Source organism: Notolepis coatsorum (assembly GCF_963971535.1).
Source record: "Notolepis coatsorum genome assembly, chromosome: 15".
Lineage (NCBI taxonomy): Eukaryota > Metazoa > Chordata > Actinopteri > Aulopiformes > Paralepididae > Notolepis > Notolepis coatsorum.
This window is the reverse complement of record NC_140179.1, coordinates 12,938,293-12,962,239: the sequence shown is the minus strand read 5'-3', so window position 1 is coordinate 12,962,239 and position 23,947 is coordinate 12,938,293. Positions and strand designations below refer to the sequence as shown.

Below are 23,947 nucleotides of genomic sequence, written 5' to 3'. Positions count from 1 at the left end.
AAGGTATTAACTACTATCAGCCACTGTCAGTGTTTGGTATTTTTACTCTTTACATTTTGACCCCCACATCTTCTATTTGCTTTTCTTTTAAAATATTTTTTTTTGTTTTCAGTTGACTTCCATGCGGTTATTTTGTATTAGTTGGCAAATTTACCTCACCATTTCTTCCTTCTATTTTTACATTTAAAACTTTTAAGTTGAATTTCACTTTGTTTCATTTATGATTTTGGTTTGCCTTTTCTTTTTTGTTTCCTTTCTCCTTTTAATTTATCCCCCGTCTTGGTTCGTGCGGTGCGGTGTTTGCGGTCCCCCCCCCCCCCCCCCCCCGTGGTCCGATAGAGACCTACCCCAGGATCTGTGTCCTGTGTACAGGCCCGGGGAGTGGGAGCAGCTGCCCTCGGAGCAAGACCTCAACCCCTTCAGCCGCTACGAGGCGCTGGACTCCAAGAGGCCCATCGTCCTGGACGACGTAGACTCCGCCCTCTCGGAATCTGGTAAGACTTAGACTCCGCCCTCTCGGAATCTGGTAAGACATAGACTCCGCCCTCTCAGAATCTGGTAAGACTTAGACTCCGCCCTCTCGGAATCTGGTAAGACTTAGACTTCGCCCTCTCGGAATCTAGTAAGACATAGACTCCGCCCTCTCGGAATCTGGTAAGACGTAGACTCCGCCCTCTCGGAATCTGGTAAGACGTAGACTCCGCCCCCTCGAAATCTGGTAAGATGTAGGCTCCACCCCCTCGGAATCTGGTAAGACATAGACTCCGCCCTCTCGGAATCTGGTAATACATAGACTCCGCCCTCTTGGAATCTGGTAAGACATAGACTCCGCCCTCTTGGAATCTGGTAAGACATAGACTCCGCCCTCTCGGACTCTGGTAAGACATAGACTCCGCCCTCTCGGAATCTGGTAAGACATAGACTCCGCCCTCTTGGAATCTGGTAAGACATAGACTCCGCACTCTCAGAATCTGGTAAGACATAGACTCCGCCCCCTCTCGGAATCACACACACACACACACACACACACACACACACACACACACACACACACACACACACACACACACACACACACACACACAGACGGCCCCCACCCTCTTCTAGTCATATCAGCCTGCTGTTCTCTCTCTCTCTCTCTCTGTGTGTTTGTGTATGCGCAAGGTTAGCTATCGTTAGCTCCGCGGCTAATGCTAGTTTACCCCGAATTAAATAAATGACTAGGTTGCAAAACATTCGAGTAGTTTTCACTGCACATAGAAACAGTCAAACAGCGGGAGCATATCCGACCAAAACCCAGGCAATTTCGAGCCCTTAAGGAATCAAATAGTCTGCTATGGCTGACTGCTAACGTTATCATGGCGCTAACGTTATTCTTTTAAAATGCGCAAATGTCGGAAAAACATGGCAGTGATAAGAGGAATCGATAGTCACGGAGGCATGCGATTCCAGGAATCGGACAATTAGGAACCGGCTCCCAATGGGTTGCCTTGCACAAAAGAATGATCCCAGTCTCTTCCACACAGTGAGGGATACAGTTTATTAATTGAACAATGGGTATCGGATCGGTACTCGGTATCGGCCGATACCCAAAGCCCAGGTATGGGGCCTGAGAAAGTGGGATCGGTGCATCCCTAGTGAGACGTTGTGCCTGGTGGGTGGGTCATATAAACTCCTCCCATTCACAGTTCTGCTTTAACCCTTTCACTACCACACTACCAAATGATTGACCCTTTCACTGCGACAATACAGAAGGTTAACCCTTTCACTACCACACTACCAAATGGTTGACCCTTTCACTGCGACAATACAGAATAATACCTGTGAGCAGGTCCTAAATGATTAATTATTTTATTTAAGGTTAACCCTTTCACTACCACACTACAGACGGTTAAGTCTGTAGTGTGGTAGTGAAAGGGTTAACATTCTGTAGTGTGATAGTGAAAGGGTTAACAAGGATACAGTAAGCTTTTCTCCAGCATTTTGATGATTATTAATGATTATGATTATTTTTATTGAAAATCATGATTTATTGGGGGCTCCAGTAGCTCACCGCGTATCTCGGCGCTATTTCTGCGTTGGGAGGAGCCGTGCTGCGTCACGGTTCTGGTTGACTCCGAGTTCGATTCCCGGACCCGCCGTCATTTGCCGAATGTCTTCCCCTGTTCTCCCTCCCGTTTCACTCTACAACTGTCGGTCATGCTTGACCAGAAAAGCGATAAACGCTAAAAAATAAAGTTTAAAAAAAAAAGAAAATCATGATTTATTAAACACAATTACTCATTGATTTGAGAACATATGACGTTTTTTTTTATTTATTTTTTATATATTTGTATTAAGTTTTTTTGGAAGAAAAGGCACAGGTACAGGCATACAATGCACATAAAACATAAATTTAAATTATTTGCCAATTACACGCATTGGCTTGCCCCTTGCCTCATTTAAAATAAAAAATCCTACCCCCTAACCCCTGCACCAACCACCGTTGACAAAAAATAAATAAAATAATAATACTAATAATAGTAACCCCAACCCACCCGTCATAGGCCTGAGAAGAAAAATAATTGAACAGAGATTTCAACAAAGATCAAAAAAATAAAAGGAATTATACAGATATATTTAGTTATGTCCTGCTAGCTATATAGTAAAGGTCCTAACTTGATAGAGAATATGGTTCCAGCTATCTATTTGATATCTATTTGATATCTATTTGATAGCTTGCACCATTTAATCTAGCTGTAGAAAGCTCCATTGTTACAACATCAGCTAATAACTGTTTCCAGTGATTAAAGGGCAGAGAGTGTGGAGCTTGCCATCGCAGCGGCAAAAAAGAATTTGCAGCAGTACTTCCTGCCAGCCAAAATCGTCTCTGAACAATACTTAAAGCTAAAGAATCATCATCATTAAGGAGAAGTAATTTGGGACAACAGGGAATATGTTTTTGTAATACTTTAGATAGATAATTAGTTATCTGTTCCCAGAAACGTTTGACTGTGGGGCATTCCCACATCATATGTGTAAAAGTACCAGTAGTATTTAGAGAACAAAGTGTACAGTTTGGTGAAATAGCACGTCTCATTCTATAAGCTTTCTGGGGGGTTAAATATGTTTTATGGACTAAATTGAAATGAATCTGCTGATGATTTGGGTTTCGTGATGCCATAGTAATATTTCCCCAAACTCTGGTCCAATTGATAGTGATAGTGTTCTAATCCCAATTCTGTGCTCCACGATTGGATAACGGGTATTAACGAAGTACATCTTTGTGATAGATCTTTATAAATTATAGAGACTTGTCCTTTGGAGAGACCTGCAATTTTTTTTGAGAAAGTAATTAACGAGTGAGTAGTTGGTTTGGTCCATGGAACTCCATAGGCTCACATAGCCGAACGGAGCTGTAAATATAAAAAAAAGGAGGTGCCAGGTAAGTTATATGACTCTTTCAGATCTGAGAATGTTCTTAGACCATTGTCCTCATAACATCGGCAAGTACATGAATGTCACAATTGGACCATGATTGAGCTACAAAACTGCGGCCTCCGCTAAGCAAAAAAGGGTTATGGAATAAGGGAGTCTGTTCATGCCACGTAGTATCCCATTTAAGTAACTTTTCATATTTGCGCCATAAAGATATGGCATGCGCTATTATTGGACCATAACGTAATCTACACTGCTTTAGTGAAATATCTGTGAAGACAATGTCTTGTAAACGAATCGGCACCACAATATGTTTTTCAATATTAAGCCAGGGGGCCTCAGAATTTAAATTAAACCAACTCAACAGAGGACAAAATGATAACGCTTGAAAATATAACTTAAAATTTGGCACAGTTAAACCACCAGATTGCCGCTCATTTTGAGGCGGGAGATGACTGTTGATTGGACGAGGAGTTGGGTGGCTTCTTTTGTCAGGAAGGGGCGGATCTTTCTGACATTGCTCAGGAGGAATCTGCAGGTTCTGGTTGTCGCTGCGATGTGAGCAGAGAAGTTCAACTGGTCGTCGAGGACAACACCAATTAGCATAGAATAGGCAGGAATTTATGGTGGTTTTTGTTGTGGCTCTATTCCGTTGTTTCTTCTTGATCTGTGAAGCCCATGGGGGCAATTCGTTGTGATTTCGGGCCATACAAATACATTTGATTTGATTTGATACAATAGTGCAATAGTGCAGCGCAATAAAATCTCATAGACAACAATCACAGTCTGGATGCAATTTCTTCTTTTCTCTGCAGGACAGGAACCCATTGAAAATCAGATTGTCTGAAGAATTGAACATTGTTTTTTCAAATTTGTATTCCCGTATAAATAAATTAAATGAAATATCTTCCTGGCAGGCAGTGCAGAGGGGGAACAACCTGACAAGTCACCATCAGACGAGGGCTTCACGGAGATGGAGCCCACGGTTATCGGGAGCACCGAGGACACCCTGGTCTCATCCAAACTACACGGCACCGAGGACGCCCCGATCTCATCCAAACTACACGGCACCGAGGACGCCCCGATCTCATCCAAACTACACGACACTGAGGACGCCCCGATCTCATCCAAACTACACGACACTGAGGACGCCCCGATCTCATCCAAACTACACGGCACCGAGGACGCCCCGATCTCATCCAAACTACACGGCACTGAGGACGGCCTGATCTCGTCCAAACTACACAGCACCGAGGACGGCCCGATCTCGTCCAAACTACACAGCACCGAGGACGGCCCGATCTCGTCCAAACTACACAGCACAGAGGACGCCCCGGTCTCCTCCAAACTACACAGTGCTACCAGGGAGGACCAAAGGGAGAAGGCCCTAGAACCTTGCCAGACAGAAAAGTCGGACTCCCAAGAAGCATCATCCGATCCCAGTCCAGTCCCAGAGCTCTGCCAGACGAAGAAGAAGAAGGTGGAGGAGGAGGACGAGGAGGAGGATGAAGGCGTGGTTCAGAACAGTTCTGTCGAGGAAGGAATAGAGCTCTCTACCTCCGAGACGGAGACACAGGGTGACGAACAGCCTACGAGTCTAGAGGTGACTGAAGCCAAAGCTGGGAAACCCGAAGGGACCCAGGAGTCTGTTGTGAAGGGGGTCACCGTCACCTCACCGGCGGTGGACCGAAACAGGAAGTTGAGTTTGAGAGGGACCGCGGAGGCCGATGGGACGTGTAGTGCTCACGGGCCGCAGAACGGACCAACAGAAGAGGAGGGACTGAGCGAGGAGGAGCGACGTAGGAGGAACTATGAGGCGGAGGTGAAGTTGTGGCTCCTGGAGAGGATGCAGGCGCCTATAGAAGGTAAACCGAGGTCCTGACTGAATTACCGTACTTTTCGGACTATAAGCCGCGGCTTTTTCCCCCCATTTTTCGACCCTGCGGCTTATATAACGGTGCGGCTTATATGTGACTCGACGTGACCAAACCCGAAAATTTTTAAATCTAAATATAGCTTTTTTGACTGCATTGAAATGTTATTTATCTGTTCCCTTATTTGCTAAACTCAATACAACTTGTAAATTAGTTAATTCTTGTTATTTGTCCAACAGTATTGTGTCCCAATGCTAATTACATATGGTAATTAAACATTAAAACACCTGCGTCTTATAGTCCAGTGCGGCTTATAGTGCGAAAAGTACGGTAGGTTGTTAAAGAACCCAGGGCGCTTATCGCAAAGAGTAGGGGGTTCCCCCGACGTTCTAGGGCTGTACCGAATGCTTCGAAGCTTCGATCATAAGGTTGACATTCGAATTCTAAATCAACATTAGAATTTGTCATTTTTAATAAAAAAAAAATATATATATATATATATATATATATATTTTTTTTTTTGTCTATTCAATCTGTTTAAACCAATGGGGGTTTTCTTCACAGTTGCAGTTAAAGATTAGGGTACACTAATATTATAATATAAGACGTCACCATCACTTTCATACCAACGTGCCCTTATTGGATTATTTATGTTGACGAAACTGATGAGTTATATTCATTAATGAAAGTTTATTTAATAAAAGAAAAAGACTAATTTAATCAGATTAATCACTTTATTCAAATTGAGGGTTTAGTAAAGTAAAAGTGAAGTAAAAAAACATTTTAATAGACATTCGAAGCTTCGTTCGAATACTTCAATCGAAGCTTCGAATGTTAAAAAATGACATTCGGTACAGCCCTACGACGTTCCTGGCCAAATTCCCAATCGGGTCTCTGACATCAAGGCCACCTAATCATCCCTTCCCCTTAATTGTCTGACATCAATCCCTGTCTCCTGAGCCGTTCAGCCATTGTGTAGTGTGACATGTGCCGGGTGCCAGTGTATGACATTGACAGCCATTGAGCCTGCGTAGCCCAAGGTTCTCAAGTTCTCAAGTTTCTTTATTAGTAGTCATACAGAAGTACAGAATACTTTTATATAAAATGCTTCTTTCTCTTTTGCTCCAGAGATTGTGCTAGATAAAAATAGTAAGTATAAAATAGAGGTCAAGTACGTAGACAGAAGTGTTACACAATGTAGTATATACACAATGTACAATGCAGAGTAGAAGTAACTGAGTTACAATACAATATACTATACAGTACAAAGCAGAAATGGGATGAGGTACAATTTAGGTACAATTTACAGTAAGGTGTAATGAGGTATGGGTTGTAGTGCAAATTCTTTACCAATAAATATAAAGTGTGTTTAGGTGTTCTAAAGTGAGTGTGTGGATGTGTGTGCTGTGAGTGCATTTGATGGTTGTTACATATGTTATTGTCATTTAGCATTCTGATGGCCTGAGGATAGGTTGGGTGCTACCAGTGGTGGTGAAGGAGGCAATTTCCCTAACCCTACATTGTGGGGAGCGCTTTGAGTGTCTTAGAAAAGCGCTATATAAATGTAATTTATTATTATTATTATTATTAGGAGTTCTCCAGGGCCACCCCTCATAGCGGTGACTACCAGAATGGTTTTGTCCATGGTCGTGAATATCAAAGCACGTTACTATAGAGCAGGGGTTCCCAAAGTTTTCAGGCCGCGACCCCCGAAATAACGGTGTCAGAGAGCCGCGACCCCCACTATTATAGGAGGTAAAAAAAATCAATAAAAAAAAATTATAATATTTTTTTACATTTTTTTTTATAAATGGAAATGTATGGTTGAAACATGCAAACGTTCAAACGCACACACACTAATAAGCATTGGAGGCTTTTAACCAGGGCCGGACTGGGGAAATTTCAGGCCAGGAAATATAGTGCGAAATATAGCCCCAGTCAGGCCACTTTTTAAGCGGGGGGTCTGCCCCAAATACCTCATTTCCTGCATTCTGGTGCAGGCATTTTTTTATTTGTACCCTTTAACACTTTCAGTGCCGGCCATTAACGTTGATTAATGTCCTTGGATGCCAGCATCCACTTCAATGATAGCGTTAAAAACGCATAATCTATGTTTTAAATTATGGCTATGTGTCTAATCTGCCCGTCGCTTATCAAAGACTTGTTTGCAGTCAACATTGTCTAAACGGATTGTTTTTTAAACGGTTCATATCCTTTTTATAGCATTTCGAAAAGCTATAGTTTTTTGGAAACTTCAGGAAAATAGAAAGATTACGTCATAAACGGAATTTATTGGAATATTCTCGAATACACTAGACATGTTGTCATTTGTCGGCCTATTTATGAATCATGGAGAACCCCTACCACTACCGGTTAATTCGCGATTTTTTATTGGTTTGTCATGACAAACCAATTACATCATCCAACATATGTGTAAAACACTAACATATTCCAGTTGACTGTATATTTTTTGAATGATTCGTTACGAAGAAATCAATACTTCCATTTGTATAAATTACGTTGGTGCCTGCGGAACCAATATTATTATATGACAGTCACAGCCCTGCCCCCATTCACTAACCAACCAATCAATGCTATGCAACATCAACGCAACGGTTGTGTTGCAGTCGCTCGGGTAAAATTTTTGTGATAGGTACGCAACATCCTCGCAACACCCTCTGCAACACCCTCTGCGACATCTGCAACCATGTTGTGTTGTAGTTGTGTCAGAGTCGCGTCGCAGTTGCTCGAGCATGTAGAGCCCTTTAGCCAAACTCGATCCGCTTTATCATGCCGCTCTGAGATTTATCTCCAATTCACCTTATAGGACGCATCACTGTACCCTATTCACTAATTGGTTGGACTTCACTCGCTACACGCAGGTTGCAGCACTGGTATGTTTTATTTTATATATAAGGCTGTTCTTGGAAAACTTCCATCAGTTCCAAGCTTGAATTAATTTAAAACTCGCTCAACCTCAGATCCAGCACCTGGATGCGCCCATGCGGACTGAGGCATGTAAAAGAAGCCTACTGTATTTAATTTTGGTCTTTGGGCCTGGAATGACCTCTCCAGACACGTCTCGAATTGGCCTCTCCGATCTCCTCCAAAAAAATTCGGAAATCCTTTCCACCTGCTGCTCCTGCTTTGATGTTGCATTTTTTTTATTTTGGTTTGATTGCTATTGTTTCATTGTGCTTGTATTTTTTTTAACTGAATTTGACTTTTCATTTAAAATATCGGTTGTATGGTAGTCTACTGTATGTGTATTGTGTCTTGTTATGTATCATGTTTTGTCATAATTCGTGCTTGCCTTCTTGGCCAGATCACCCTTGAAAAAGAGACCTCGGTCTCGATGGGTTTTTATTTTCTGGTTAAATAAAGTTTTATGATTATGGTTCCCGTTACATGCAGACATGCTTCACCACTCTGAGGAGAAGAGCAAGAGTCCGCCCATGTTCCTGTGCTTCAAGGTGGGGAAGCCCATGAGGAAGTCCTTCGCCACCGGGAGGACCTCCAGCCCGGCTCACTCGTTCGGGCACCGGGTGAAGCAGCCGGAGTACTGGTTCGCTGTGCCACAGGAGAGGTGAGACAGAGACATAGCTTAGCACTGCTGTAGGCATTCTACTAAGGCTGAGACCACTTATCCATTTATCGGTAATTATTGATAACTGCGTGAAATCGATAAGTGGCACTTATAAAAAAAATAAAAAAAGATTTAATACTTTTTTCTTAAAAAAGATTATTAACGTTAGTTCTTGTGTGTGTCGTGGGCCAACTACAGCATCGCAAAAATGACTGAGTGCACGTGACACACACACACACACACACACACACAAACTAACGTTAAATAATATTATTATTTTTTTAAATTACACATGCAAATTAATAATAAAGAAATCGATATTTATCGATAATTTTGTCCCGATTTATCGATTCTTCCAAATGGCATATAGTCTCAGCCTTACATTCTACAATAAAATGCAACCAACAGACACACATATCCATATTGCCTTCTGTAGGTTTGATGGTATTTTCTTTTTTACAGCCTCGTTTTGAAAGGCATGACGAATTTGCGGTCGTTCAAGTCGAGGGATATTTAACTTTTCCAATCTAAGTGCATCTACTGCCATCCCTACAGTATCTCCACCTTTCCTCCCAGGTGTCAGGCTCCTCATTCACTTCCATACATTTTTGAGGACCTAGTCTAAACAGATGTTAATGTTATCTGAATTACAAGCAATCTAGACAGCATTAGGGTTGGGTACCGTTCACATTTGAATCGATACCGGTACCCAACGGTACCTTTTTTCTGTACTTTCGGTATCATTATTATTTATTTAAAACTATTTGTTAATATATATACACAGGGTTCCGGGTCGAGGATGGAGTAGTCGCTCATTGCCACGATGTGACTCCCGTATTTTTATATTTAGTCCTAAAAGCCTCTTTTTATATTTTCAACTCGGTTAAACCTTTTTGTATATACCCCCTTTATGTTTCTACCTATTTATTTTGGCTGCAAGAACCATAATGGCGACGAGACAACTGAGAAATGAATCCAAGAAGGACGACGCTCCCGCTGATATAACCGCCATTGCTGGGCTAATTGAAGAGCTCAGGCAGTCCAACGAAATCAGAGCGTCCGCTGCCTCGCTCAAATCCAAACTCGACAGCCTCTGGACGTCGGTTAACGACCATGCCGAGCGTCTGACCTCCGTGGAATACTTGGACTGGCAGGGTGGACGAGCTAGAGGCTAGGTGTACGGCGCTAGAAGAGAACAATGACAAGCTAAAGGCTAAGCTAACTAACGTCGAGTCCCGGAGTCGCCGGTCTAATATTTGCATATTGGGACTGGATAAGTCCGTTCATAGCGACCGGCCCAGCGATTTTTTTGCGGAGGTACTGGTTGAAATTCTGGGGAAGGAGGTCCTCCCTACGCCACCCGAGCTGGACCGGTGTCACAGGGCCCTTACTGCCAAGCCAGCACCCGGTTCCAGGCCTAGAGCGGTTTTGCTCGCCTACATCAGGGGTTCCCAAACTTTTCAGGCCGCGACCCCCAAATAACGGTGTCAGAGAGCCGCGACCCCCACTATTATAGGAGGTAAAATAAAAAAAATATATATACCGGTATATATATATATTTTTTTTTTTATAAATGGAAATGTATGGTTGAAACATGCAAACGTTCAAACGCATACACACTAATAAGCATTGGAGGCTTTTAACCAGGGCCGGACTGGGGAAATCATTCAGGCCAGGAAATATAGCCCCAGTCAGGCCACTTTTTAAGCAGGGGGTCTGGGGGTCCCCCACCAGGATTTTTTTTGTTACAAAGACTTCATTTCCTGCATTCTGGTGCAGGAATTCTTTTATTTGTACCCTTTAAATGCCAGTGTTTGTGATGGCATCACAAATTATTGTTAAAAAAACAGGCTAGCATATGTATGATTAGCAACAACACAGATTTTTATGGATTTTCAGTTTTTTTGTAATTGATTAAAAAATACAATCTTATTCAACTTCAGCCCTGATCATAACACCACATATTCATTTTATAATTCTAACCCTTTAAATGCCAGTGTGTGTGATGGCATATTTGCAATATATCAAATGCAAAGTAGATTTATCTGGGGGGGATTATTACAGGCTAGCATGTGTCAATGATTATCAGTTTTTTGTAAGGGTCCCGCCTCCACCAATCACATGCGGCTCCCTTGTGTGTGAGAGCAAGAGAGAGAGAGAGAGATAGTTCTCCAACTTGTGTGAGTTGCAGTGATCTCCTGGTTGTTCCCCACCTAGGTTATCTAACTATTGCGCTGGTGCAACTAGAAACACTGGCCTGGCCTGCTTCTAAGTTCAGTGGCCTGACTGCATACATTTTTTTTTTTTTTTTTTTTTTTTTTTTTTTAAATCATCTGGCGACCCCCTCCCCCCGCGGCGGCTCGCGACCCAACTGGGGGTCACGACCCCGACTTTGGGAACCCCTGGCCTACATCACTATCGAATAAAAGAGAGGATTATCTGAGAGGCACGGAAGAGGAGGGGAACGCTGAAATACAGAGGGGAACCAGTCCTAATCTTTGAAGACTACTGTCCCGAAGTTGTGGAGCAGCGTTCCCGCTACAAAGACGTCATGGCCCCCCTCTACAAGCTAGGTATCAAGCCGTCTCTTCAGTTTCCTGCGAGACTTATCATCACAACTGAGGACGGGGCGAGAACACATCTTTCATTGCCTGAGGACGCCGTGGACTTCTTGAAGACCTGGCGTGGAGGGGCCCCAACACCGGCCTCACCAGTACCAAACGCGGTAGTAGCTTGATTTTGGGCCGTTAGCACCTCGCTATGGATAATACGCCGAGCGTCATATCACTCTATATTTCTTCGTTCTTATAAATATGGTTGACTGTGTGACGTTAGGTATCGCCTGGATGCTTTATTTTTCTCTGCGTCTGACTTAAGGGGGGGTTACACAAGCTACTCTGTGTGAGCCATAGGAAACAACGGACCTGTCAGCAGAGTATCGCCCTCTTCCGGCCTGGTGGATGTACTGCACACGTTTATCAGGCAGTACACAGGTCATTTATCCCCCCCCCCCCCTTTTCTCTTGCTACGGTTCCTGTTCTAGGTTTCTTGTTTAAACCTAGCCATGTTTTTATAAGGTTTAATGTGAACTTTTCCATTTACTCTACGTTTTGAGGCTTTTCATTTATTTTTTCTTTTTTTTTTTTTTTTTTGAGAGTGTGGCAAGCAGCCACTGAGAGAGTAATCTACTTATGGTAGGTTTGAGGGTTTTAGGCCCTATGGTGAGTCCCTGTGTTGTTGGGGAAAGGCCCACCGGTCCCGCACCTTTATATGTTTTTTATGTATGGCTCAGGACACATATGCTTAGTGGTTAAAATAGGTGAATTTGGTGTGCCCACAGGCCTTTTTAGGTCTGCCCTGTCTACACACCCCCTAATATTATATGGCTACGGCTAACTCTGAGAGCTTTAAGCTCTGCTCCTGGAATGTTCGAGGTCTTCAGAAACTAGCGAAAAGGAAGGCGATTCTGACCTTTTTAAAGAAGGAGAATGTTTCTATTGCTTTATTACAAGAAACCCATATGGGACCCAACGATGCCGCTAAACGCAAAGAGTTGGGTGGGACAGGTCTTCGCCACAAACTATTCTACATTTAGTAGGGGAGTGGCCATACTGATCAATAAAAATCTCCCCTTTAGACTCATAACTTCCTCTTTAGATAGCCAAGGTCGCTATGTGATTATCAAAGGGGTTCTTAAGGGTAAATAAATTACATTTATGAATGTATACTGTCCCCCAGGCTACCCCCCTGACTTTCTATCCAAAGTATTTACTGAATTTAATGGCCTGGCCTCTGAGAATGCCTTTGTGGGCAGAGACTTTAACTGTCACCTTATACCGTCTCTTGACAAACTCCCACCCAGTTTGGCTCCTCCCTCTAGGCAAGCAAAGATGCTCTCCTCCCTATGGACAGACATCGGATTCTCAGATGTCTGGAGAACCCTTTGCCCATCCGAACTGAAGTTCACCTTTTTTAGCGGCCCACATAAGAGCAACAGTAGAATAGACTATTTCTTCATCCCTTCCTCTAAGCTCTTTCTAGTATCGTCCTGCACAATCGGAAGTATTGTTTTATCGGATCACGCCGCTATATATCTGGTCTACTCCTTGTCAGAAGAGCAGGCGCTGTCGAGACGTTGGCGTCTTAACCCATACCTGATAGGTTTGTCTCCTATTTCGAATCGGAATTTAAAATGTTCTACTCAATTAACTCCCATTCTACGGATAACCCGTCTGCTCTGGGAAACATCCAAGGTCTTTTCTCGCGGACTGATTGTCTTACGTATCATCCAAGAAACGCAAGAAAAATGAACAATGCAAACTTCTTGAATCCAAACTAGCCGACCTTGAGAATCAACATGTTTCAAACCCAGCCCCGGCTGTGCTTATAGAGCTTACGGCCACCAGAGCTGCGTTAAACACTCTTCTGATCCAGGATGCCGAATACTCTCTTAAATTTGCCAGACAGAGAATGTACGAACACAGTGACAAGCCTGGCAGGTGCCTAGCTAACTTGGCAAAAAAGAGGGCTGACACCCAAGTAAGTAATATCCTCAATCTCGGACTCAAACAGGGTCAGGTCCTTTGACACCAAAACTATTAATAAAGAGTTTGCCTCTTTCTATGCCCAACTCTATAGGACTGAACGACCCGATGATGCTCTCTCTGACATGCAAGCTTTTTTCGCTGATTTGCACCTCCCTAAGGTATCGAAAGATCAGAACTTGCTCCTTAACGCCCCAATTACGAAGGAAGCAGCTCTGTGCGCCCTTAACACTTTGAGCGCCAGAGATTAATTCCGTATTAGTCCCTTGAATGCCACCATCCATGCCAATGTTAACGTTAATATCGTCTAATCTATGTTTTAAATTATGGCTATGTGTCTAATCTGCCCGTCGCTTATCAAAGAATCAATTTCCAGTCAACATTGTCAAGGCAGATTGTTTTTTTATCGTTTCATTTCCGTTTGATAGCATTTTGAAAATCACCCGTTTTCCGGGGAAAAACAACCTAATCGCCTTTTACTGGAATATTCCAGAACGTTGACATTTGTCGGCCTATTTATGAATCGTTTTCAAATAAACGCTAGATGATCGATAGTATATGTGTGCGCACGCACGTTCGTGCCGCGCGCTGATAATAGCTGCTCTCATTTCCTGATCGCTTTTACAGTCAAAACAGCTATATCACATATCACATAAATGCTTATATCTCTGTGAAAACGAGTCTGATTATCCTAACACTGATAACATAGATTCCTTACCTGACATCAGATGGTATCCAAATGGTATATTCCAATTCCTGATCACGGCGGTTCTGACTAACGGGCTTAGGTCTAACAACTTTCCTCTACAACGGGGAAACCCCAGGGGGACCCTCTTAGCCCTTTACTATTTGACATGGCCATAGAACCACTCACTCAGGCCATTAGGCATCCAGCCGCGGTCTCAGGTATTAGGGTGGGCGAGAGGGAGCACAAAATCAGTCTTTACGCGGACAACGTACTGATCTTTATATCTAAACCTGACTCTTCCATTCCATGTCTAACCCGCATGATTTCCACATTTGGAACCTTCTCGGGGTACAAAATGAACTTTTCCAAATCCGAAGCAATGCCATTTGGGACACTTAAATCCATCCCGATCCTGCCCGAGCTCTTCCCATTTCGCTGGTCGCCCTCCGGCTTTGTTTACTTAGGAGTATTTGTGACACCCACCTATGACACATTGTTTAAGGCCAACTTTCCCCCCCTTTTAGACACCATAAGGGCAGACTTAGTTAGATGGGCCCCTTTACCAATCTCCTGGCTGGGTAGGATAGCCCTCGTCAAAATGAACGTACTCCCCAGACTATTATACCCTCTCCAAATGATTCCAGTGCTGCTGACAAACAAGGTTATCAAGGTGCTAGAAGGCTGGCTAAGCTCATTCATTTGGAATGGGAAGAAACCGCGTCTGAAAATGGCCAAATTACAGATGGATGGTGAAGATGGGGGTCTAGACCTACCTAATTTAAGATATTACCAACTAGCAGCACACCTTAGGGTACTTGTCGGTTGGTTCAGATCAGACCCACTATCAATCTGGCTAGACATTGAATCCTTGCAATCTAAGTCCCCCTTGTGGAACCTACTATTTATCAAAGACTTTAAGTCTGTTAGGAAAATATGCTCTAACCCCATCACACTATGCTCCGTCAAGGCCTGGAAGACTGTCCGTAAGGTGGAGGGCTGAGCTAAGCTGACCTCTCCTCTTACCCCGATCGTAGACAATCCTGACTTTAAGCCAGACCAAATTGGCGGCGGCTTCAAGACCTGGCATACGCAGGGCATAACTGATCTTGGCCACTTGTTTGATGGCCAGACCCTAATGTCCTTTCTACAGCTGCAGCAGCGGTATGGCCTATTGAAAACGGAATTTTTTTAATACTTACAAATTAGGCAGTTTATCACCAAGGACACCTCACTGTTAATTAACAGTTCCACCTCGCAGGTGGAGAAAGCCCTCTCCTTGCAGATTCCTAAAAAACAAATATCTATCTTCTATAGTACTCTAAACCTTAATTAATCTTTATCTTCCCTTGTCACTAAACAGTCCTGGGAAAAAGACTTGGACATAGAGATCACGGACGAGGACTGGCAGGATGCATGGACCTACGCAAAAAAAATCTCTGTTTGCAACCGCACCAAGTCTATCCAAGTTAGAATCTTACACCGCATTCATATTACCCCTGCCCTTAAGAGTAAAATGGATCCCAATGCGTCCCCACTCTGCTTTAAATGCAAGATAGAGATTGGAAACCACATCCACTGCTTTTGGTCCTGTGTAAAGCTCCAGAGCTATTGGTTCGACATCGTAGAGCAGGGGTGGCCAACCAGTCAGAGACTAAGAGCCACAAAAATTACTGTGGCACCACAAAGAGCCACACCATATACCAGCGTTTCTCAACCTTTTTTTTCAGTCATGGCACCCTTCATGTGTTTATAGGTCTCACCCTCTGGCCTCTGAAGTTGCTAATGTCTTTTTTATTTGGGCCTCACATGGGTAAAAGTACCCTGTGAGACCCACGGTTGCAAAATTACAAAATCACTTTTAGCCATTTAAAAAAAGATGTTTATTTAAAAAATGTTAAGCACATGTATTAGTCAATTGGTCCTGTTGGTCAGCCTCACAATGCTATTTGATAGTAAATGTGTTTATATGTCCCACCCTCTGGCCTCTTTTGCCTCTAATGTCTTTTTAATTTGGGCCTCACAGGGTTAAGCCCGAGATATACAGTAAAAGTGTATATTTTCAGCATTACGTTTGTTTACCAATTATTTTAACTGTTATTAGTGAAATATAAGATTATAGAAATCTCAGGGCATTGAGTCGGAAACCGGCGCATATTGACAGGACGAAGTGGCACAGCCAAAAGTGAGTGTCTTTTGAAGGAAGAGACTCGGGGCTTTCGAATTTCGAAAAACTACCCTACCCAGCTCACACCAGCCCCTGTCAATCATCTGACTTCTGGATTAACTTTTTTATTTCTCTTATTTTTTGGGATTATCTCCCACAAACCTAAACGTTATTGCCATAAAACAGAACACAGTTGGTTCTTTCTGTGAACGCCTTGCAAAAAACGGTGTTGCAATACGATGAAAAATGGTGGAGAAATTTACATTATAAAAAAGATGGCAGAATTCATTCAGTACTGTATCTACAAAACCTTCTGTTTAATCATCTTCCCTTTATTCATTTGCTTAGATTTTTCAGGTCTGGTCAATTTTAGCATGGTGTTATTCACAGTCAAAGATAGTTATTATTTTTTTAAATAGAATTGATATTCTCCTTTGGTTCATTACAATTTACTCAAGCCTAGTAACAGACACACAATTTCTGACACTGATCCATATATGTCCCTAGAGTAGATTCAGATAACAAGAACATGCAAATGGTCCATTTAAAAAAAAAAAAAAAAGTTTATTCTACGTCCTTGTGGAATGAGTGACACATTTTTTTTTTTTTTTTTCAATAAAAGTGCTATTCGTTTAGGGTCTCCCCTCTCAATACAGTACAGTGTAGTTTAGGGTCTCCCCTCCCAATACATTACACAGTGTAGTTTAGGGTCTCCCCTCCCAATACATTACACAGTGTAGTTTAGGGTCTCCCCTCTCAATACATTACACAGTGTAGTTTAGGGTCTCCCCTCTCAATACATCACACAGTGTAGTTTAGGGTCTCCCCTCTCAATACAGTACAGTGTAGTTTAGGGTCTCCCCTCTCAATACATTACTGTGTAGTTTAGGGTCTCCCCTCTCAATACATTACACAGTGTAGTTTAGGGTCTCCCCTCTCAATACATCACACAGTGTAGTTTAGGGTCTCCCCTCTCAATACAGTACAGTGTAGTTTAGGGTCTCCCCTCTCAATACATGACTGTGTAGTTTAGGGTCTCCCCTCTCAATACATTACAGTGTAGTTTAGGGTCTCCCCTCTCAATACATTACACAGTGTAGTTTAGGGTCCCCCCTCTCAATACATTACACAGTGTAGTTGCCGGTAAAAACGAGGGGAAATATATCTTTTGAAACGAAACGATATTCACATAAACAATTCTATTTTAATTTTTTTTTCTATCCCCCTTCCTGGTCGTTGCGCACTTTACCCCCTACAGTCGGGTCTGGGAGGGCGGAGACTATCACATGCTTCCTCCGACACATGTGTAGCCAGCCCACTGCTTCTTTTCACCTGGCAGCGCGGACTCTCACTGGGAGAGTGTAACGTGTGGAAGGATCACACTACCTCTCCCAGATCCTTCCCTTGCTGTGCAGGCCCCCCGACCGAACTGTAGGAGTCGCTGTTTACAACGACCAGGACCCACCCACGCCGGCTTCCCACCCTCTAACACTGCCAATTGTGTTAGTATGGATGGTCGGCCAAGCCGGAGGCACCACAGCCGGATTCGATCCCACTGGCTCTGTGGTGGTAGACAGACGCTTAGTCCGCTGCGCTACCCGGCCCCCCAAGTTCACTATAATTTAACTTTTTCAAATAAAGGCCGAAAACATAAAGGCGTAAGAATGGGAACTTTCAATTGAGTTTGGCGCTTGTCTTTGCTCTCCTGTAAAATTATGAAAATGTCACTTACGCCCCTTTTTTTGCGCCAAGCCCTCGAACTATTAGAATATTTTAAAATCTATGCCCATCCCTAGTCTATAGCAACCGTCTTAACTTACCTGTCTGTTCCAGGGTGGACCACCTGTACTCCTTCTTCGTCCAGTGGTCCCCTGACGCCTATGGCAAGGAGGCGCGGGAACACGGTTTTGTGGTTGTGGAGAAGGACGAGCTGGACATGATCGATAACTTCTTCAGTGACCCTGCGTCGTGTAGCTGGGAGGTGAGTTCAGCACACGACAAGTCAGTGCGTGGCGTGTAGGTTACGGCCATCTAGAATAAATAGGTTAACTTAGATTGTACATCGTGACACTTTTTGTTACGAATACTTTGTTGTGAAGCGTCATAGATGGCAATGGTACTAAAATGGGTACTACGCTTGATGTTTACCATTTTTGACAGCTACTTTATTCTGTTGAAAATTGTGGGGGAAGACATCTTTGATTATACAGACAAATCAATACCAAGCACAGGTATTGAACAGCAGAATCCGGCAAACAGCGTGGAGGTGGAATAGCCTTCATGTTGAACAACAATTGGAGCGATCCAGGCAACGTGAAGGAACTATCGAGCCACTGCTCCCCCAACCTGGAATATATATCCATCAAGTGTCGACCTTTCTTCCTCCCGAGGGAGCTAACGTCGATCATCCTGGTCGGGGTGTATATTCCACCGCAAGCAAACACTGGTGACGCGCTCTCCAGGCTCCACGACGAGGTAAATAAACTCCAGGCAGCTAACGTTGATGCTGCTATTGTGGTTGTGGGTGATTTCAATAGCGCCAATCTGAGAAAGGTATTGCCGGACTTCTATCAACATGTGACTTGTAACACCAGAGGCGGTAACATTTTAGACCACTGTTACACGCAGTTCAAGTGTGGATAATACAAGGCTCATTCTGCTAGCGGCTTCGGAAAATCTGATCATGCGGCCATTTTTCTTTCACCAAAATATAAACAAAGGATCAAGAGCACTCTGGTAGTCTCGCGAGAGGTGCAGAAATGGGATGTGGAGTCAGAGGAGACGCTCCAAGCTGCGCTTGAATGCACAGACTGGAGTGTATTCCGTGACACAGATAACATTAATGACTACACAGAGACAGTGCTGGACTTTGTTCGTACTTTGGTGGAAGAAACAATCCCCACTACCATAATTAAAGTTTACCCAAATCAAAAGCCCTGGGTAGACAAATCCGTCCGTGAAGCTCTGAAAGCGCGCACCACAGCATACAACGACGGCCTGGTGGCAGGCAACATGAATGACCACAAGGTGGCGCGATACAACGTAAGGAGGACAGACGTAATAGAGGCAAAACGGCGCTACAGGGATAAAATTGAACTTCAGTTTGAACAGGCTGACTCCAGAGCTATGTGGCAGGGCCTCAAAACGATGACAGACTACAAAGGCACCTCCCTCAAACTGAACAGTGACATCTCCTTAGCAAATGATCTCAATACCTCCTATGCGAGGTTTGAGGCTGGTAATAACAACACCAGCCTACAAGCCACGGCAATGGGGGGGGGTCTGCTGATGGAGACTCAGTGTTCAGGGTAACAGAGCATGAGGTGAGGCGGACCTTTAAAAAAGTGAATATCAGGAAGGCAGCAGGACCGGACGGCATCCCCGGCCGCGTCCTAAAAGTCTGTGCCGACCAACTGGCCCCGGTATTCACTGACATATTTAACCTGTCCTTAGAACAGGCTGTCATCCCCACCTGCCTGAAGAAGTCCACTATCATCCCTGTACCTAAAAAATCCAAGCCTGCTTGCCTCAACGACTACCGCCCTGTAGCTCTCACCTCCATAGCCATGAAGTGCTTTGAGAAGCTAGTAAAGGGCTACATCTGCTCCTCCCTCCCCATCAACCTGGACCCCCTGAAATTTGCATACCGCCCCAACAGGTCCATGGAGGACGCCATAGCCCATGTGCTGCACACAGCAGCATCACACCTGGACAAGAGGAAGGGGAACTATGTGAGAATGCTATTCATCTACTACAGCTCGGCATTCAATACCATAGTCCCCTCCAAACTCATAGCCAAGCTCAGGGACCTGGGCTTGAACTATGACCTCTGCCAGTGGGTCTTGGACTTCCTGACGGGCAGACCCCAGGTGGTGAGAGCAGGCAACTGCACCTCCTCATCCATCACCCTCAACATAGGAGCCCCCCAGGGCTGTGTTCTGAGTCCCCTCCTCTACTCCCTGTACACACACGACTGTGTGGCTCAGCGGAGTAACAACACAATCATCAAATTTTCTGACGACACAGTAGTGGTGGGCCTGATCTCTGCAAACGACGAGAGGGCCTACCTGGAAGAGGTCAAGGTCCTGGCGGGATGGTGCCAGGAGAACAGCCTCTCCCTGAACGTCAGCAAAACAAAGGAGATGATTGTGGACTTTAGGAGGTCGGGGATCAAGGACTACAGCCCCCTCAGCATCGACGGGGCACCGGTTGAGAGAGTGAACAGTTTTAAGTACCTCGGAGCCCACATATCCGAGGACTTGACATGGACCACACACATTGACAGTGTTGTGAAGAAGGCACGACAACGCCTCTACTTCCTCAGGCGCCTAAGGAAGTTCCAAGTCAGTCAGAAGATCCTTAAGAACTTCTACTCATGTACAATAGAGATAGAGGTTTGGGAATAGCACTGCACAAGACTTCAGCAGACTACAAAGAGTGACACGTTCAGCCGAACGCACAATTGGAGGGGGGCTCCCCACCCTCCAGAACATTTACAACAAGCGGTGCAGGGGTAAGGCTAAGAGAATCATCAAGGACTCCAGCCACCCGAACAACTGCCTCTTTGAACTGCTGCGGTCAGGCAAGCGATACCGGAGTCTCAAGGCGAGCACAGAAAGACTCAGAAGAAGCTTCTATCCCCAGGCCATCACGCTGCTCAACGAACAATAAACACTATACAACAACCATCAAATGCACACAGCACACACATCCACACGCACACACTCACTTTAAACAAACAACACACTGCAGCACCCACTCTCCACACTTTAGATCACCTAAACACACTTTATATTTATTGTTAAAGGATTTGCACTACAACTCGTACACCTTACTGTAAATTGTACCTAAATTGTACCTCATCCCATTTCTGCTTTGCACTATATAGTATTGTATATTAGTACACTGCGTGCATAGTATATTGTATATTATATGGTAACTCAGTTACTTCTATTCTGCATCGAACATTGTACATATGTCTATACTGAACACTGACCTCATTTTTTACTTCTAATTTACATGCTATACTATTTTATTTCATACTTATCTTGTCTAGCACAGTCTCTGGAGCGTAACAGTAAGAAGCATTTTGTATAAAAGTATTCTGTACTTCTGTATGACAACTATTAATGAAACTTGAACTTGAGGTATGTTAGCCTGGTATCAGTATTGATGCAACTCTACTATAAAGTGTACAAACTATTATCTCTATATCTTAGACGTGTTTCCTCTTTTGAACATGTAGGCTTTTCTCATTTCCTCTTTCAATAGGAAAGCAGGAAGTCCACTCTATTATGTCTATTATAGTAGAATGATGAGTATATCGTAAAATGATTGGTATATCGTAGAACAATGAGCAGGGCCTCCTCAGGGGGTGTGCGAGCAGTGCGGTCGCACAGGGCCTCGCGGGGAGGGGGGCCTCGCGAGAAAAAAAAAAGATGGACTGAAGATGAAAGTTGTTCCATGTTAGAAAGTTCAGTCAGGCTAGCCATGTCGGCTTAGCTAAAGGCAGGGACAGCTAGTTAGTTTCAAAGTTTAAAAAAACTAGCGTTTTTCAAAATGGTATAAAACGGAAATGTACTGATTAAAAAACTATCCGTTTTCGACAATGTTGACTGGAAACAAGTCATTGATAAGCGACGGGCGTATTAGACACATAGTCATAATTTAAGATATAGTTTGTGCGTTCGCAAATGTGCTCGCCCTCCCATTGACTACAGCGCCGGCACCCAAGCGCTAAATTGTGCGCCCCCTGCTGGCACTCAAAGTGTTAACAGACAGGTAAGCAAGAATATAAGAAAAATAATAAGAGTATTGTTGAATGAGGCGCATTAAGTCTACTTGGAAACTCATCAACCATTTACTAAATCGGAATAAATCCCCACCAGGAAGGATGGAACTCTTCTGTGCAGCCCGAAAGAAATTGCAGATGGTTTCAATGAATTCTTTATAAATGTTGGTTCTTCATTGGCATCTATAGTATTGCAAACTCTAACTTGAGCCCTTGTAGTCTGATCAAAGGTCAATTCTCCTCACTCCCAAGTGTTGATCATCCTAGTATTAATGAAGTGTATGAGATAATTATGATCTTAAAGAATTCCGCTCAAGGTCATGATGGTATCAAAAGCAGTCGCATCAAAGAAACTATTGATTATATTATCTATCCTTTAACTCATATTCTTTCATTATCCCTTCAATCTGGCATCATCCCTCACAACCTCAATTGCCAAAGTCATACCAATTTATAAATCTGGAGACCCAAAGGACTTTGGAAATTACCATCCTATATCTATATTGCCCTGTTTTAAAGGGGAACTATCTTATAAATGGCCTTTTTGAGTGTTTAGCATTGTTTCCTAGCTATGTGAACTTATATTAATATGATCTATGTCTCAAAATTCTCATATTGGCGCATTCTTCCAATTCTCCTCTCACAATATTCACCCTCACTGAACTGAGTCATTTGAAAATGTGCCTATATGTGATGTCATATAGTCACCGCTGCATGTTAATGTTCAGGCGAAGACGACGCTCCGCAGTGGTTTAGGAGCCGCCCTGCAGCCCAGGCTCAAAACAGCTCGAGATCTTGAGGTAGAAAAATGCTGTTTTTGAGGACTTGATTAGAAATACAAAACAATGAATAAAAAAATATATATATATTACAGAGGTGTTCCATAGACTCACAGGAATTGTGTAAAAGTGCCCAAATAGTGAAAGAAATAGTAAAATAGTTCCCCTTTAAAAAAAAAGAATCTTAGAGAAACTGGTTTACTCAAGAATCTCTAACCATCTAGTTATGAACAATATCCTGTATAACCATCAGTATGGTTTCCATAAAGAATGCTCCATTGTTACAGCTTGTCAATAATATCTCCTCAGCACTTGATGACAAAAAAAATGCTATTGGTGTTTTTCTAGATCTGAGCAAAGCTTTTGATACGGTCAACCACAACATTCTCATCTCTAAGCTTAATAGATATGGTGTACATGATATTGCCCTCAAGTGGTTTATAAACTATTTAGACAACAGAGCAGTTTGTGTTTTCCAATGGATGCTCATCTATGAAATCAAGGATTCTCTTCAGGGTTCCATTCTGGGCCCTTTATTCTTTTTAATTTATGATGTGACATTTTTGGCTATGTCTTGTAATACCCTACTTCCATTATTATTTGCTGACGACACCAATCTCATAGCTACTCATCATGATTTTAAGTCCCTGATTGAATGTGTGAATGAGGAATTGGAAATAGTCTTTAACTGGTTTCAACTTAACAAGCTAACTCTAAATGTCAACAAATGTAACTTCATCTTCTGCAACAATAACAAGTACTACCCTAGAGAAGAATCTAACATATTAAATAATGGAATTCTCCAAGTGCCATATACAACATGTTTAGGAGTTATTGTAGATGAAGGTTTAAATTGGCATAATAACCACATTGATAATGTCTACAAAAAATGTATGATTATGCTTGGTATATTGAGAAGGGTCTGCCCCATGATCCATCCCTCTGCCAATCTAACCTTGTACTATAGCTTTTTATTTCCTTACCTTAACTACTGCAATAGTCTGGACTGCTACGTATCCATCATATCTCAACAAATTAGTCATTAGTTCCTCAGGATGATTTCTCACTCTAACAGATATGAACCATCTGCACCTCTGTTCAGGA

At 43.2% G+C, this 23,947-nt stretch overlaps 1 protein-coding gene across 2 annotated transcripts in view; it reads left to right on the top strand.

Annotated features, from left to right (window-relative positions):
* The window catches only part of ncoa7b (nuclear receptor coactivator 7b), a 96,048-nt gene that overhangs the window by 56,661 nt on the left and 15,440 nt on the right, over positions 1-23,947 (top strand). Inside the window, exons 9-12 of one of the 2 annotated variants that reach the window (XM_084330607.1) lie at positions 373-494; positions 4,335-5,282; positions 8,706-8,877; positions 18,107-18,254. In XM_084330607.1, the coding sequence (XP_084186733.1) occupies positions 373-494; positions 4,335-5,282; positions 8,706-8,877; positions 18,107-18,254 (1,390 nt within the window). Of the gene's footprint in view, positions 1-339; positions 495-4,334; positions 5,283-8,705; positions 8,878-18,106; positions 18,255-23,947 lie in introns of both variants that reach the window. The other variant, XM_084330606.1, reaches the window with a different exon arrangement.